At 42.3% G+C, this 15,476-nt stretch overlaps 1 protein-coding gene across 1 annotated transcript in view; it reads right to left on the reverse strand.

Moving 5' to 3' along the window:
* Positions 1-15,476, reverse strand: part of RABGAP1 (RAB GTPase activating protein 1) — a 71,032-nt gene that overhangs the window by 53,830 nt on the left and 1,726 nt on the right. The window contains exons 2-6 of the mRNA XM_035555461.2: positions 10,599-10,800; positions 3,210-3,444; positions 2,481-2,685; positions 1,745-1,919; positions 1,247-1,404 (exon numbers count right to left, since the gene is read on the reverse strand). Coding sequence (XP_035411354.1) covers positions 1,247-1,404; positions 1,745-1,919; positions 2,481-2,685; positions 3,210-3,444; positions 10,599-10,748 — 923 coding nt within the window. The 5' untranslated portion in view covers positions 10,749-10,800. The remainder of the gene's footprint in view (positions 1-1,246; positions 1,405-1,744; positions 1,920-2,480; positions 2,686-3,209; positions 3,445-10,598; positions 10,801-15,476) is intronic.

A 15,476-nucleotide genomic window follows, 5' to 3' on the forward strand; every position in this document is an offset into this window, starting at 1 on the left:
TACTGGTACCAGGCCAGCGAGCCTGAACATCACCTAGAGTACCGCTGTGTGCTGCAGCCATGCACCCTGGCGGCTGCTGCTGCTGCGCCCAAGCCCAAGAACCATCAGTATCTTTCATACTCAGGCTCTGAGCTAAACCATTTTTCTGTTACTAGCACATGAGCAGTCTTTTGGATTGTCTACAATGGAAGGTGCTGAATAAATATTGGATTATTAGACGTGAATTATTTATTTATTTAATAAATAAAGCATGAGCGGGATGCAAATCCAAGAGGAGAAACATTGCTGAAGCTGTGGCTAGGAGCCAATGTTCTCAACAAGTCAGAGTATTTGGCAGACATGTTGTACTGTAATAAAGACACTTCAGCAATTACAGAACACTATAAATGGTTACATAAAATATCTAAGGGCACTGTGTATAAGCAAAGCAGAAAAAAAACTTCTAGCAAAAAATTTAAAAAGTCTTTTTAGAAACCAAGGTTATCCATTAGCAGACTTCACACGAAAATGGCACTAACTAAAACAATGTGAAAAGCTGCTCTAACACCCTCACCCTATACCACTTGCCATAGCACCTGGATCAGGAAACAAACAAACCTACCTGGGAAAAGATTTATGGCATTTTGAGAACTAGATCAAAAAACAAAAACATTCAGAAACAGAAGCAACATTTGTTCGTAAAGCTTTTTTGATACAGACAAGGAAGCACTACTTTACAGATCAAAACAAGTGAGTATTTCAAATAAATGGATCACAGGAAAACTAAGGAGAATCAATATTGGTGATTTTTTATAATAAATTTAATTTCTGCCTTCTTTTCTGCTTTCAATAACTAATATACAGATCAGCCCTAGGAAATCACAGGGAAATGGATAAGGATGACCAATTTGGCCTTCCTAAGCTTAAAAATGCATGATGTAACTAAAAGTTGCAAACGTGAGGGGAAAATAAGGAAAGCTGGGTTCTTCCTAGGATAAAAAATAACAGCACGTCTACACAGGCCATGTCATTCAAGACATTTACCTTTACTGAGCAGCACTGGAAGATCAAATGTTGGACTAGATGATCTTAGAGGTCTTTTCCAACCTGAATGATTCTATGATTCTATGATTTCGGCTTGGACTACTCAGCTGAACGTAACTTAAAACACATTGCACAGAAAAGGTTTTAAAGACAAAAGAAGAACACAAAATAGAAACAGCACTTTGCACGTAGCAACAGCTTCAAATGAATGAAGAATCTATACCTGAAATAACCTTTGCCATCGTCTTCCTTGATTTCCAGTGACACAGAGAAGGTGAAAATATCACTGTCTGGAGTCTGTGGGGTGGCGATGGCTGAGAGTGGAGTTTGTTTGGCGGAACGACGGAAGGCAGTGGCAAAGCTGTACAGTATTCGGCTCACCTGCATTTAGACAGCACCAAAGAAAGTTCAGAAAGACACAGGTGTACAGAATGTAGCAGCTGAAAACCTACCTGAATTTTCACTATATAACACAATGAGAAATAAAGATGCTGGCAGCTTTAGCATCTAACTGTTTTTCCACACTTTTTTTTAAAGAATAAACCATTAAACGTGTTCTCATTTCATATCCAAGATTTCTAAATTATCTTAACTTGGGGTATAAAAGAAACAAAAAGTCATGAATTGAATTACTTCTGAAGTGCCTGACATAATTCTGCTCTATCTCAGTAATAACTTTTACGTTTACATAATAATTATTTGACAAAAAGATTCAACTTACAGCCTCTTGGATTTCACATCGGAAGACATGAATCCTAAAGAGTTCTGCATTGTAGTGGCTTTCAGTGAAAGCAAAGCAATCACTTTCAGGGGTTCCATCATGCCCTCGTACACAGAAAAGGATTTTATAGATTGGATAATTTGCGATTTCTGTGTTTGTCTGAGGATCTAAAAGTCTGTTAAAAGAGAGAGAGAGATTGGATAATTTGCGCTTTCTGTGTTTGTCTGAGAATCTAGAAGTCTGGGGGGCAGGGAGAGAGAGAGAGAGAGAGAGAACCTGCACCTTTAGAAGAATTAGCTCAGCCAGCCAATAACTTGCAAGCCTCAACAATTTCATAGCTACTGGAGAACGTACGTCATGAATAAAATAACTAATATACAGCAGTGGACAGCCTCATCACTGTTAAGCCTGATGTACCAGCAATATTCCAGCCCTACAAACCAAATACTTCTCAGGCTATTTCCAAAGTGTTCATCAATAACCACTCCCACTGTAGCTTTTGGGACACCCTGGATCATCACAGTATTCCATACTGATTCTTGGGCAAAAAAATGTCTTCAGGAAACAAAATCAAAGCATCACTTTCCACAGATCTCTTTAAAATCCACTTTTTCCACTGAAAGAAATGCTAAGTTGCTCATGACTCCTCACGGATAAATTGGTAAATTGTTTCTTTTGCTACAAGAAAGTAATATTAAATGCACAAAGTCAGAGTACGCTTGAATTAGCTTTGTACCTCACTGTTCCTTCAGAGACATTAGGCACTGACAGAGTCACATCTAAAGAAATCTGGCACTGGCTTCGTAAGATGCACATCATTCTGAGGGCTTCCACTTCACTCCGGGGAGCATTCACAGAGGCACAGCCTAAGTAGGTGAGCTTGCTAAACACCACACTGTCCTCATCAGTCACAGGTGTAAAAGGGCTCAAATCCTCACAGTCTAGGGTAAGACACAAAGTTGAACATAAGAAGCAAGACTAGGTTTACAGCAGTAAATTATCAGAGATTGACTAACTGCATGCAAAAAATGACTAAGAAACATATTATAGAAAGTCAGGTCAGGCCAAAATACTACAGCAAAACCTGCCTGAAAGGAAGTCACTGATTGCTAACATTGCTACCCAAACTCTATAATCAGTTCACTCAGACACCTTTTCAATATGAGTGCACCAATTTTCACTACAGCAATAAGATGCACAGACAAACTAAACAAATTAGTATTTTATACAGCCAGACAAATAACCATAGTATTTTTGCACAAGGCCAGTACAGCAAGTGTTTTCAGAAGAGACAATGTTTCAGCATATGGTAACTCTTGCATCACATAACCTGCACTATAGTGGTGATTATAGTGGGAGAAATGGGGAAAGGTAGACGGACACACCTGTACCTAAATCCTCCTTCCTTTCCCCAGATAAAGCTAGTTCAGAAGATACCACCAGGCATTCCCCATTTTTTTCTAACCTCCCTGGGATGGTTTCACCGGCAAACTCATTTCTGGTTTCTGGAGTCCTGCCACCGACACTGGGTTAATGGTAGAAGATGCTGAAGCTTCAAGGACAACGGGTTCTTCCCCATCGCCATCAGTCCTAATTTCTTCTCCATGGTCCCGGTCACTTGACTGATCTTCTATGGGTGGATCCATCAGCACGTCCTCAAGTTCCCTCTGCAGCTGCTGTTCGCTTCCATTCCCCACAATCTAAGAGCACAAACAGAGTTGGACACACACACAAGAAAAAAGACTGTTCAAATGAAAAAGAAAAAAAAGAAACAAAAACCAACAACCACCTTTTGGGTACGTGGCTGTTCATATGGCTGCCTCCACCAACCAAAACAGCAGTTAACAAATTTCATCTAGTTACAACCGTAAACACAAATTGCAATGAGAAAATGTTCACCAGTTGTGATTCTATCCCCCTCACTTTAACAAACTAACAAAGGGAGCTCAAAGCAGGAATTTTCTAGTACTACGAAGACTAGCTTATGGCAGAGGAAACTTAGAGAAGTCCACAGTTCACTGGTCTATTACAATTCTCAGAATAGTACCAGGAAGGACCAAATATAGTTAATATGCAACGTGGTTCATGGGGAAGATAGCAAGGTTTCACAGGAAGAGAAGAATCTGGAACAGGATGATGCCACCATGCTGAGGAGCAGTGTACGTTTATTTCCTAGCACACATCTGTAGCCTGACCCTGCACTCACTGAAGTCAACAGGAAAGAGTGCAGCAGCCCAGGTGGTGCAAAATTAGGTCCTAAGCTAGAAAGAGGATGAAGATATTAAGTGCTACTGTTTTTGTTCGTTTTTTTTGGTTGGTTGGTGTGTTGTGGTTTTTTTGTTGGTTTGTTTTTGTTTTCTTTTAGTTTGTAGGCAACATGCGGGGAACTATTCATGTTCACTGAAGAGAGAAAGAGAACTGGAATTCCTGCACTACCTCCTGTTGACAAAGACAATCCAACTGTATTGTTCTCTAGTCACATCTGGGCAGAGATGTTCAATCTTTGTGCAAAAAGACCAAAGAGGCTCCAGATACACGAGGTTCTGTCCCTTATGGAAGATCAGCATAGGCTGTAGCAACAGTGGGCTATACTAACAGCAGCACAGGCAGCAGACACAGGGATGTGGCTCTCTCCTCTGCTCAGCTCTCCTAAGACCACGTCTAGAAGGCCACATCCAGTTTTGGATTCCCCAGTGCAAGAAAGATACCCGTGAGCTGCAGCAGGTCCCAGATAGGGCCACCAGGTTGGACAGGGAGCACTTGCTCTACGAGGAGAGGCTGAGGGAGCTGGGTTTGCTCAGCCTGAAGGAGAAAAGGCTTTGGGAGTCCCCAACAGCAGCCTTCCATAGCTGCAAGGGATGAGAGAACCAGGCTCTTCACAGTGCTGCACAGCAGGAGAAGGAGAGAAAGTGGCATAAGCAGCAAGATGTTCCACCTGGATAGCAGGAAACATTCCTTCACCATGAGGACAGTAACCCATCGAATCGTGTCACCCAGAGAGGCTGTGCAGTCTCCATCCTTGGAAGTTTTCAAGACCTGACTGAGCGACAGCCATGACAACCTAACCTGGTCTGACACCACACTGCATGCTGCTTTGAACAGGACCTGAGACCTCCTGAGGTCCCTTCCAACCTGACACGGAGACCTGTGCTCTGAGCAGTCTTCCAGAAGCAGTCTTGGTCAGAAGCACGCACTGTAGCAAGCGATCCAACTGGAAGGATGCAAACATTTCTGTCTCAATGAACAGGAGCTCTTTAAGAGCTTGCGTGCCGAAGTCACATAAATGCAGGACACCAGTCACAGCAGTAGGACCCTGCGTTACTGCGTTCCTGCAGTTTCACAGAATCACAGAATGGCCAAGGTTGGAAGGGACCTCTGAAGATCATCTGGTCCAACCCCCCCTGCTGAGCAGGATCACCCAGAGCACGTTGTGCAGGATGGCATCCAGGTGGGTTTTGAGTATCTCCAGAGAAGGAGACTCCACAACATCCCTGGGCAGCCTGTTCCAGTGCTCTGTCACCCACCCAGTAAACCTCTAATTTCAGGAAGCTCTCAGATACTGGATCTAAGGAAATGCTTTGCCCATTCCTCTGCAACTAATAGGAAGTGAGTGATGCTTTACACGGTTTAGAAATCAAGCATGGAAATGGAGTTAACTGGAAGTATTTTACCAGATGGGATCCAGAGCAACGCACCTGATTCCAACACTTCAGCTGCTGGCTGCTGGTTATTGTTGTTGGCACCAAAACTCACCCTACGAGCAGATACGCATTTCTATGTCCTTATGTTTCCCTAAGCTTATTGACTTAGGGCACTACGTGCAAGCTAATAAAATCCAAATTGTGCAACTACCTAAAAAGACTGCAAGACAAACCTTATTAAAGAAAATTTGCGTTCTTTCTTTTCTCTTTAAAATAAGATAGTAAAAAAAAAAAAAAAAAAAGGAAATGGTTAAAAGCAGGAGGAAGAATGCAGGGCAAACAGACGTCTACCCATATACCCATAACACAATCTCAGTACTAAAGCAAACTCCATCTGCCTCAAAACTCGCATTTCATCATAGAAAAATAAATTATCTTGAAAGTATCTGAAACAATGGACAAGGTTCTCATATTTTAACAATAAATAAATAAGTAAATAAACACTTTAAAAAAAATGAACATTTATCCTCCTGAAGCTGATGCTCAAACAGAAACTAACTTTCTAGTACGGATTAAAACGTATTGACGTGCTATGTGGGATCACCTGCCAGGAGTAGAACAGAGTAACCGCTTTCCTCGGCTGTAAACACACAGAAGCACCTGTAACCTGTAGCTAGTAACAAATACAGATTCACATTCCCCCCCACTAATGTCAGTATTCTTTTCTGTGATTCCTCACAGAAGCAATGAAAAAATCTTGCGCAAGCATGTGGTCAAAGACACAATCTCGGTAAGTATCAAGTTCATTTTTCAGGTTTGTGCAGGCTTTCCTCAGAAAGATGATGACGATGATGGAAGATGCTACATGTTGGTTTACTGCACCCTGTTTATATGGCTTGCAACAAAATATAATGAATCAATTAGAGAGTTCCACCAGCCCCATTAATGCCTGTAACTTCTATTTTACAGGACAGGTATTCTAAGGAACAGGAATTCAAAATTCTGGCACAAACCTGCTCCTCACATACTTTTGTTCACAAGGATTAAACAGATACAGTTTGGGGAGGGATGGTGGGGAATTTATATCCAAAGAGAATTAAATATTGTAATGGCCTTAACATAAAACGCAGGTGAAAAACGTTCCATTCCATCAGGCTTACAAGACAGAGAACTCTGAATGCTGACCTACTGTATTTGGTACAACAAATTGTATTAAAAAACTATACCTCGATACTGCTCTATAAAACATGATCTAAAAAGTTCATGAAAGCAGCAGGGACAGGTAAAACGTGAGTCCAGGTTGCTTACATTGTGACAGTAAACAGGCACAGGAAAAAGAAGAAAGGGCTAGGGGAGATTTACCTAAAATGCAAAGTAACCAACAAGCAACAAAACTCGACTCCGAGGCACTGCTTGGATCCAATTTAATATTTAAGCTATGTAAAGACAAACAAAATCACTGCCTGCTTCCATATATTTTAAGATCCAAGGTAAGTCTAGATTTAACTGTTCTAACAAAAACATAGATAAGTAGACAAAAATAATACAACAACATACATGTGAAGCCCACTGCATCAGCAGAGAGCAGCACAGCCCACTGAGGAGACTCTATCTAGCAAATATTCTAAAAACTCCAAATCCTCATTTAAAAAGTAACTCAAAATGCCTCCAAGAAAGCCCTCCTTCTCAAGCCAGGCACTACTTTCCAAAAACAACTCTAAAAGCAACATCAGTGACACTTCTGGACTGGAGGCCTTCTGTTCTCACAGCTTAGCAGCCAGTTGCAACAAAGGAGCTGCCCAAAGGAGACCTAACATCCAAAGTACGGCCGACTTCGAGTGAAGCAGAGCCTCTTACGCAGCCGTAACAACCACCACCTCGTGGGGAAAACGAACGTTAGGTGTAAACCCGTCTGAAGCTCTGCTGCAACCCCAAAACTGGTAAGATGCGGCAGGACAGAGTGCAGCAGAACCAAGGGCAGAAGGGGAGAAGAAACCAAGTGGATCTAACAAACGCCTTCACGTAGGTCCGCTTGAGACGGAAGAAAGAAACCATTTAGCCTAGACAGCGTTTCCTCCATTTCTCACAGCACTGAAAACTAGTTTGACTTAACTTTTAAATAGTATGCAGCCTCCTTCAAAACTTCCTTCACAACAACACAAAGGATCTATTAGAAGTGTAGTTTATTCCCTTCTCCTTACTCGTGTGCTGCTGGCCTCTGCTGTCAGAGAACTCGAGGAGTTAGTGGGCTCCAGAAGCAAGGTTTTTGTAAATCCAGTTCAGTCCCACTCGCAGCAAGCAAAAGCAGACACAGAAATAATACTGGAAAGCAGAGACAGCTAGCAAATGATATTTCTGGAAACATATCAGTGACAAGCCTGTTCTGTAATTGTTGAATCATGTTTCTCTGTATAAAAAAGGCAAAGAAAAAGTACAAATTACGACCAACTGAAGAAAAACATGACTATTCAAAAGAAATATTTATCTGCCTGGACTTGAGAAAGACCAAGAATAAAACTGTGCATTAGTTCAGTCCACAGCACTATTACTTAAAGCGATAGCTTAGCAAAGAATGCACAATGAAAGGCTCAGATTTGATCTACAAATCTGACAGCCTACTGCATTCAGCCAACACAAGCCTAAACTTCTAGCACCATCGTCAGACTGCATTTAGCAAATGTTTTAGGATCCTCAAACTGCTCTTCTAAAGCAGCAGAAAAAAGACAAAAGCTCAAATACAAACCTCAACTTATTTTCTGCTTTTCTTGGTGGGCTCATCATCGCAAATGGGTTTTGACATCTACAATTTAACTTATTCTACATACCAAAGCAATTGCTTCTCCTTGAAGAACTCTTCTCCCTGTTTGTCCCTATGAAATGCATAACCTCATGCTCGTTTTGTAGTCACATTAATTTTCCATATACCACTGAAATACTTTTACCTATCACTGCGTCAGTACTTTTAACTTACCTGACAACCTTCGAAACTCCATTTATCTATTCACAAACAGTTCAATAATACAGTAAAAGTGTCTACTGAATAGTTATCAGCAAACTAGAACCAAAAAGATATCAAGAACGTGCTTTCCGGGCAGTATCTCTTTTCTTGTAGAACAGTACCAGAAGACAATTTATGTCCTTAAGGCCAGCTAAAAGATCTTCCATTTCTGATGGTAATTGTTTTTACAACCTTAACCAGAAGAAAGGAGGTTAACAGGAAAATTCCTGCATGAGAGAACTTACACTGCGCACTGCCTGCTTATCTCAGGTGTAACGTTTCCACTAACCACGCCAACTGCAGCCACTAACAAAACAGCACGCACTCAAACGGCAGAATATGGAAAGGCTCAAGGTGAATCACTCTGTTCAGGGATTGTGCTCAGTCTTGGCACCAAATTCATAAAGAAGCTTATCTTTAAGACCTGTGAAGCTCTGTGACATTCAGTGCCAAGCCAGGGAACAGCGTAACTTTCCTGCTCGGCTGTTGATCAGCAGAGGCAGCAATGGTAATGGCCTTTCCTCATCAAGAGGAACAGCGTGCCTGCAGCCAGCATTCTGTAACTGCTTTGAAAGTAAACATGAAGAAAATTTTAGTAGTAAGTTTCAGGAGTCAGTCTGAAATTGATTAAGGATATTCTTCACAAATATCCATGTGCTTTAATGAAGATGGTTTCACATACAAGCCTCTTTAATGTCTTTGATTGTACTAAACAAGATACGTCCTGTCAAACTATCACAAGGGGACAGCCACAACAAGGCAGTCATTAGACCAACAATACAAACGGCTCCCTCGTGGAGCAAGGAGTGTTGCAGACTAAGGCATTTCATGTTTCCAAACCTTCTTTGGGAATAACAAGATGAAATGAAAACTCTGGTAGACCGTGTCTGTCTCCTGGAGTCTCAAATGATGCGTTTTGACTTTGGGAGCTGAACCACACACAACTACCACATAAGCATTCTCGAGGTAAGAAGTACTGTGGAGACTATTCTGAACTCTTAAGTACTTATAGCTGCTGGTACATGCAGAGTCTAGAAAGATAAGCATGAGGTTACAGTCTTCCAGCAGGTTTTACAGAACATCAGGCTGATTATTCAAGAAAATTTCAAACTTTTGTAGACTATCCTTCTATGATCTTCTGCAACTGCAATAAAATATAAGTGAACATTTTTGCCAGACTAAATAAAAGATCTTGAGACTTAACTGACAGGTTTAGCTGGAAGTCTTATGTAAAAGAAAACAGACGCTATAGTGGCCCATCTTGTGTGGGGCTCAAATCAATGCACAAAAAGCAAATAAGGCCATTGGAGGTAAAAGCAAGATGAGCACAGACATCAAGAAATGTTCAGTAAAGTCTCTGTTCCAACTACTGCTAACGAAAAGAGGAATATACAGTCTACCAGCAGAACACAATTTCTTATCATCTTTGAAGACATTATTTTGAAGACATAGATGTGACCGTAGGTTTCAGTTTCTTGCAGTGGTGGAATGTCTTTCCGTCTCCCACAAAGAACACACCAACTTGACTCGCTCTAGGAAACACCTGGTTTTGAACAGGTTAAAAAGACAGAATTCTGAGCGACCACCTTACTAGCGTCACTTTGCTTAAGGGCTGGTCAAATACATACTGGAATGAAAGATTTTCTTTAAGTAGACAAAAAAAGGAAAAAGAGTAACAAGGGTCTCTTTCCAGAACAGCACTTTTAAAAGCGAGAAGATGTCAATACCCTTCCAGTTCACACAAGCCTACCCACGTAGGTTTGTATTCTCAGTTTCATGCCAAGTTGTTAGTTATAACTACACTTCTACGTTTCTTAAAGAGAACATTTCACATTGGGGAAAACTTTAATATATACTTTGAATTAACAGATACGTTCAAATCAAGTGTATGTTAATATTGCTTTCTACCTGAAATCTGTGAGGAAATCACAGTTCCAAGCTCTTGACAGTCTCTTTCATCCTAAGCACTTCATGAAGGATTAAGCGAAGTGGGAAAAAAAAACCCACAGGTAGTGATGGAGAAAGCTCTTACTCAAAACCTAATTATCACCTTTCACATCAGCAAAAGTAAAGCAGAAACTACTGGCAAAATCAATTCTTGAATAAGTTCTCCTTTCTGTCAAGTTTTCCACAATAAAGAAGTCCCTCTTTAAGCTCTTCTATGGTTAGTTAGGTTTAGAAGAATAGAGAACAAACTCAGGTTACTGATTCTTACCTTCAGTCCTGTTTTTTCATCATCACTACCATTATTTGTAGATGGTGTTTCATCCCCTTGCCTGGAAACCAAGACAAAATCTTCACTGTTAAGAGTGGATACCGAGTCTGATGAGACACTGATTTTTCCAACAGAAGCCTTGTCATCCATGACTTAAAAAGGAAGTTCGACTCATGAATGAGATTAAATATTTTATAAACTCCTGAAAAACAAAAATCATAAAAATACTTATATAAAACTTCATGCTAAAATGCTCAAATGTTTCTTTACAGAAACCTGCTGACTAGTTACAAAAATGAAAAGAAAAGCAACACATCTGACAGCATAACCACGTTACAACTCTCCTGCCAGCGCACACTCATTGTCCTGCTTTGATTTTGCTAAGAAGCACACTGCTATTAGATCACTGGTTTCCACAGCTCACAGCTGGGACGTTAATAAACCTTTCTGCAGCATTTCATGACTGTGTCAGACACCATTCTATACACAGCACAAACCAGGCCCTCGGAGCACCTGCTACACCTGCTCACAAAGGACTTGTCTTAGGGCCGGAACTATTCAGTCCATTTACTTTCTTCAGAGAATTTGTCTGCCTTCATCTACGTTCCTGCAAAGTTATTTCTGTAGCTACTGGAGCACGCTGCACATACAGTCACATTCAACACCCCTCCCCGAAAAGAGAGTTAGATCCAACTCGTGACATTTTGCACTGAGGCTGCTCTAGAACCTTGGGCCGAACGGTATGCTGTGAATCTGTGCTGAATCTTCTGTACTGGAAGGAACAATAAAAGATTCCAAGAAGCAGGAAGAACAGCATAGGCTGGATCAGTACTGAGAATCAGAGCCAAAAGAGAATTTTAAAAGCTGGAACTGGCACTGAGAGGCAGCTGAAGAAAGGAACAAAAGGTGAAGTTCAGCTGCACACCTTGAACTCTACAGCACAGTTCTCAGAATCCATGGCTCAAAACAGACTGCCGTGATAAAAACGGCTGATTAAATTTCCCAGAAACCCAATTACACCCTTATCGCGATGGCTTGGGTCTTTGCTTACCCCCGAGCACGACCAAACCCAGAGGCCTTTTCAACCTCAAGCTCGGCCTTCCACTCGGGGAGCGCTGTCCCAGCCTGGCTCCCAGCAGAGCAGCCAAACAACAAAGGCACCTGGCCTAGCCACAAGCACGGCTCATCACATTCCTCTCTGAACCAAGAACAATGCATCTGAAAATAGCAAAGCCTGCTTTTATTTCTGTCAATACCCTTCTCCACAGCTACCAACAGGACTTGAAAATCTGCCAGGACGACAACAACATTTTTTTTCCCCTGGGTTATTTTTAACCTGATTACTTTCCCAATCGAGTCACTTCGTGGTCCTGAAAACGTTCGGCTGGATATCTGAAGCAGTGCGTAAGATGAATAATGGATGTGGGTTGTTTGTGAGTAACAACATACCTGTGATTACCGTCTTGCCTTTTCAATTGCACGATGTTCACATATCCCTTTCAAAAACATTTTAAGATGCGCTGGCTTTCCATGAAAGTTACTGGCTGAGAAACATAGACAGTTTGAAAAGTTTTACGCACTGTGTGGGTCTCTGATATTACGTGCAGCTACCTTAAAGGTAGGGCATAGTTCTCATTTTTAAGTTGGTATTGTTTAAAATGTTAGTATCAAAACAGTTCTCAAGAAGCTCCTTATCGCACCATCTACATAATACACAGATTATCTGATGGTAAAATCAAATGTATTGAAACACAGAATAAAAATAAGCTTAAAACACTTAATATGACCCCAGCTTTACTGCTTTCATTCAAACAGAGCAAACTCGTCTGCCACACTAAGAGGCACGAGTAGAAGAGCTGGCTTTGATCACAAGCAGCGCTGAAGATCACCCAGGCAAGGATCAATTCAGCAATTTATTTTGGCACAGCGTGCCTGTCTTGAAGCGTTAATTTCACCTACTTCCAAAGTCCTTCAATCTGCCACCTTTCACCAGCATTAACCTCAATTAAGGAAAAATTATGCTGTGCTTTTGCGTACTCCTTTTTGTGGTAGTGTGGTGGAAACAGACAGCACCCGTGGTCCTGGAGCACAGCTGGCTTAGCCTAAGCCCCGCAGCGGTTTCACAACGCAGAATTGCAACAGCAGAAGGTCCTGATTAGCCCAACTTCGCCAACCTCACGTTGAGCAAAAGTCTTACTGAGATTACACAAGATAAGAAAGCACAGGAAAGGGGAGAACGTAGTAGGTTGCTGGACGAAGCTTCTGTCCCGTAGCGACGTACCGGCAGGCGAGGCTCGATTACCCAACCGCTCTGGAATCAGCAGCAGAGGTTCATCAGATTGACACCCAAACAGAGGAGTTGCAAAAGCACTGCCTTAAAATACCAAAAATACTACAACGTTGCCTCAAGTTAACCCAAACGTGCATAATCCCGTACTTTGCTTTGCATGCACTTTATTTCTCCTGGTGCTTGATAGCACTTTGTTTCGGGCAGATTTCCGCACGGACTGTTTTACCCAAATCAGGAAACCGACAGTGGCAGCACCCACACCCCAAAGCCCACGAGCTCATTAAAGCACGCCGGTACATTGGGGCGCGCATCAAAGACCAGCAGCAGAGCAATTACGTGCAGCAGGCTTATGGCTCCTCTGGAATCAAAAGAAGAGCAAAGGACAGTGACAGCGCTCATTAGTGCTATCTGCAGCTCGTGACGAACCGAAGCTTTCTCTGCTGGCAGTTTAACGAGTAACGAGTAAAACAGGAGCTTTCAAGTTCAGCACAGCTTAGGCCCGGACACAAACTTACACCTCAGCAACGTATTTGCCCGAAGGTGTCTTTACACCTCCGTGGGAGTCAGAATGTCTGGGTAAAACGCATACCAAGAGGCAAATTTTTATTAACTTCTTTGCTCGCCCGTTAATTAAAGGGGTATCCCGGCCCCTCCCCAGGTGAGAGACCATTGGAAACGGCTGCGAACTGAGACAGGCACCACGGCCGGCTCTTGGGCCACTGCCTTCAGCTTTGCTTAAAATTCTGGTTCTCAGGACAACTCACCCTCACTCTGCGCTTGCTCTCGTTACACAACGCGTGTCCAAGAACCAAACTCTCTTTTAAGCAGCAGTCTCGTTTGCCACCAAAGCAACCAACCAGCTGAGGCAACCCACCTTACTCTCACTATATAAGATAACGTGCAAACGGACAGCAAAGACGCCCTGCACCGTGTAAGATCTCAAGCAAGGGGGAGACAAACCTATGAAATTTCAACAGTAGTTCAGCAGATTTATAAGACATTTATCCTTTACTTTCCTACCCTCTTCCCAAGTATTTGCCACCTGGCCTGCAACTTGAGATCAAAATTCTCCTCGCAAGTGCTTCAGGAATGAACTTAAAAGAGCTTCAAGCCAATGGGATATAAAAGATAAAACCTTCCATCTTACATTGCTGTGAGACACAGAGGCCTGAACGCCACCATGAGAGCCGAGCACTCGTAACTGCAGCTGGTTTCACTCCACGGAGTGCCAGTTTTCCAGTATTTAGGAAGTCCAGAGCCACACCGAAAGGCAGGAGAGCAGCAAAATCAATGCCGCAGCTGTGAGCTTCCCTGGCTGCTCAGAGCAGCAGTTACCTTTACGGCAACAGCACGCTCAGCACCGAGTTCAGAGGCGAACACAATGCAGAACAATTTGGGGAGGCGGTTCAGGGCAGGAGAGAGAAGAAGCGTGAGAAGGGTGTGCAAGCTAGAGACAAAAGGTGATTTTTTTTCCCCCATTCCGAACCTCTCGGCTTTTATCCGTCAGCAGCAGCTCCTTTAGCAATCCCACGGTTAGAGCACAGCTGATGAATGCACCAGGTACAGAAGAATGATACAGTAACGTTAATTAAATTACTGAAGAAGATTTTAATTCAAGAAGCTGCCTGAAACAACAAAGCTAAAAAGCTCCTCATGCAGAACAAACCTATACCCTCTACCCCCTACAAATAAAAACCCAGTAAGTGTAACATTAAAAAACACGAAAAAAGAGGTAGCTTACGGCCAAGAAACTGAGGTGACTGACTCAGTACAAATTCATTCACTGACAAGTAACGTCTTTTCTGGTTCTATTTCTCGGCCTTCACTTTCCTAGTTTGCAGCAGCAGCAACTCCGTGCGAGTGAAATGTGGAATTTGTTGTAGAGTTCAGAAGCTTTAAGGTACACACCCCAAAGCTGGTTTACGACAAATAAGCCTGCATCCTTTAGGATTTCTGGCTCCTTACAGCCTTTGACAGCTGTGATTTTTTCTCCCGCTCAATTCAAATAGGCCATAATTATTATCTTTATAAATGCAGTGAGTGAAAAAGTGTGGAAAATGCTACAGCACGACGCTGTCACTGCAGGCAGTCATCCAGATGTTTCTGTCTGAGCAGCCTAAGAAATTTTCAGAACAAAACTGGTGTCACACTGACAGACATGGGAAAGGAGCTGCGGTTCGACTTTTCTTGAGCATATGCACAGAGCCTGGATTTTACTGCAGCTCTGGGAAAAAATCATACAAGGAAGATCAATCACTAGCAACCTTTTTCTTCTCACGTATCATATGATTAGTCTGCATAACCGTACGTTTGATCTTTACCCACCGCTCTTTACCGACAGCTACAGCCTTCCCTTCCCCAGGCAAATCATTCTCAAAAGCACCGAGAAGTATTTTTGCGCTCCAAGTGAAGCAAGAGAGTCAGGGGAACACTGCGTGTGAAAAATCAAGATTTAGGATAACTGAAGAGAGCAATTAATTAGCAAAATAGCAACTGCAATACTAAACTTTCCGTTCATTTTAAAAGACTCTGACAGCCACAGATGTTCCCGCTAACCTCAAGAGACAGGCGGAAAGAGGTTTTTATCT

This window comes from Cygnus atratus, chromosome 19 (genome assembly GCF_013377495.2).
Source record: "Cygnus atratus isolate AKBS03 ecotype Queensland, Australia chromosome 19, CAtr_DNAZoo_HiC_assembly, whole genome shotgun sequence".
In the NCBI taxonomy this organism is placed as follows: Eukaryota; Metazoa; Chordata; class Aves; order Anseriformes; family Anatidae; genus Cygnus; species Cygnus atratus.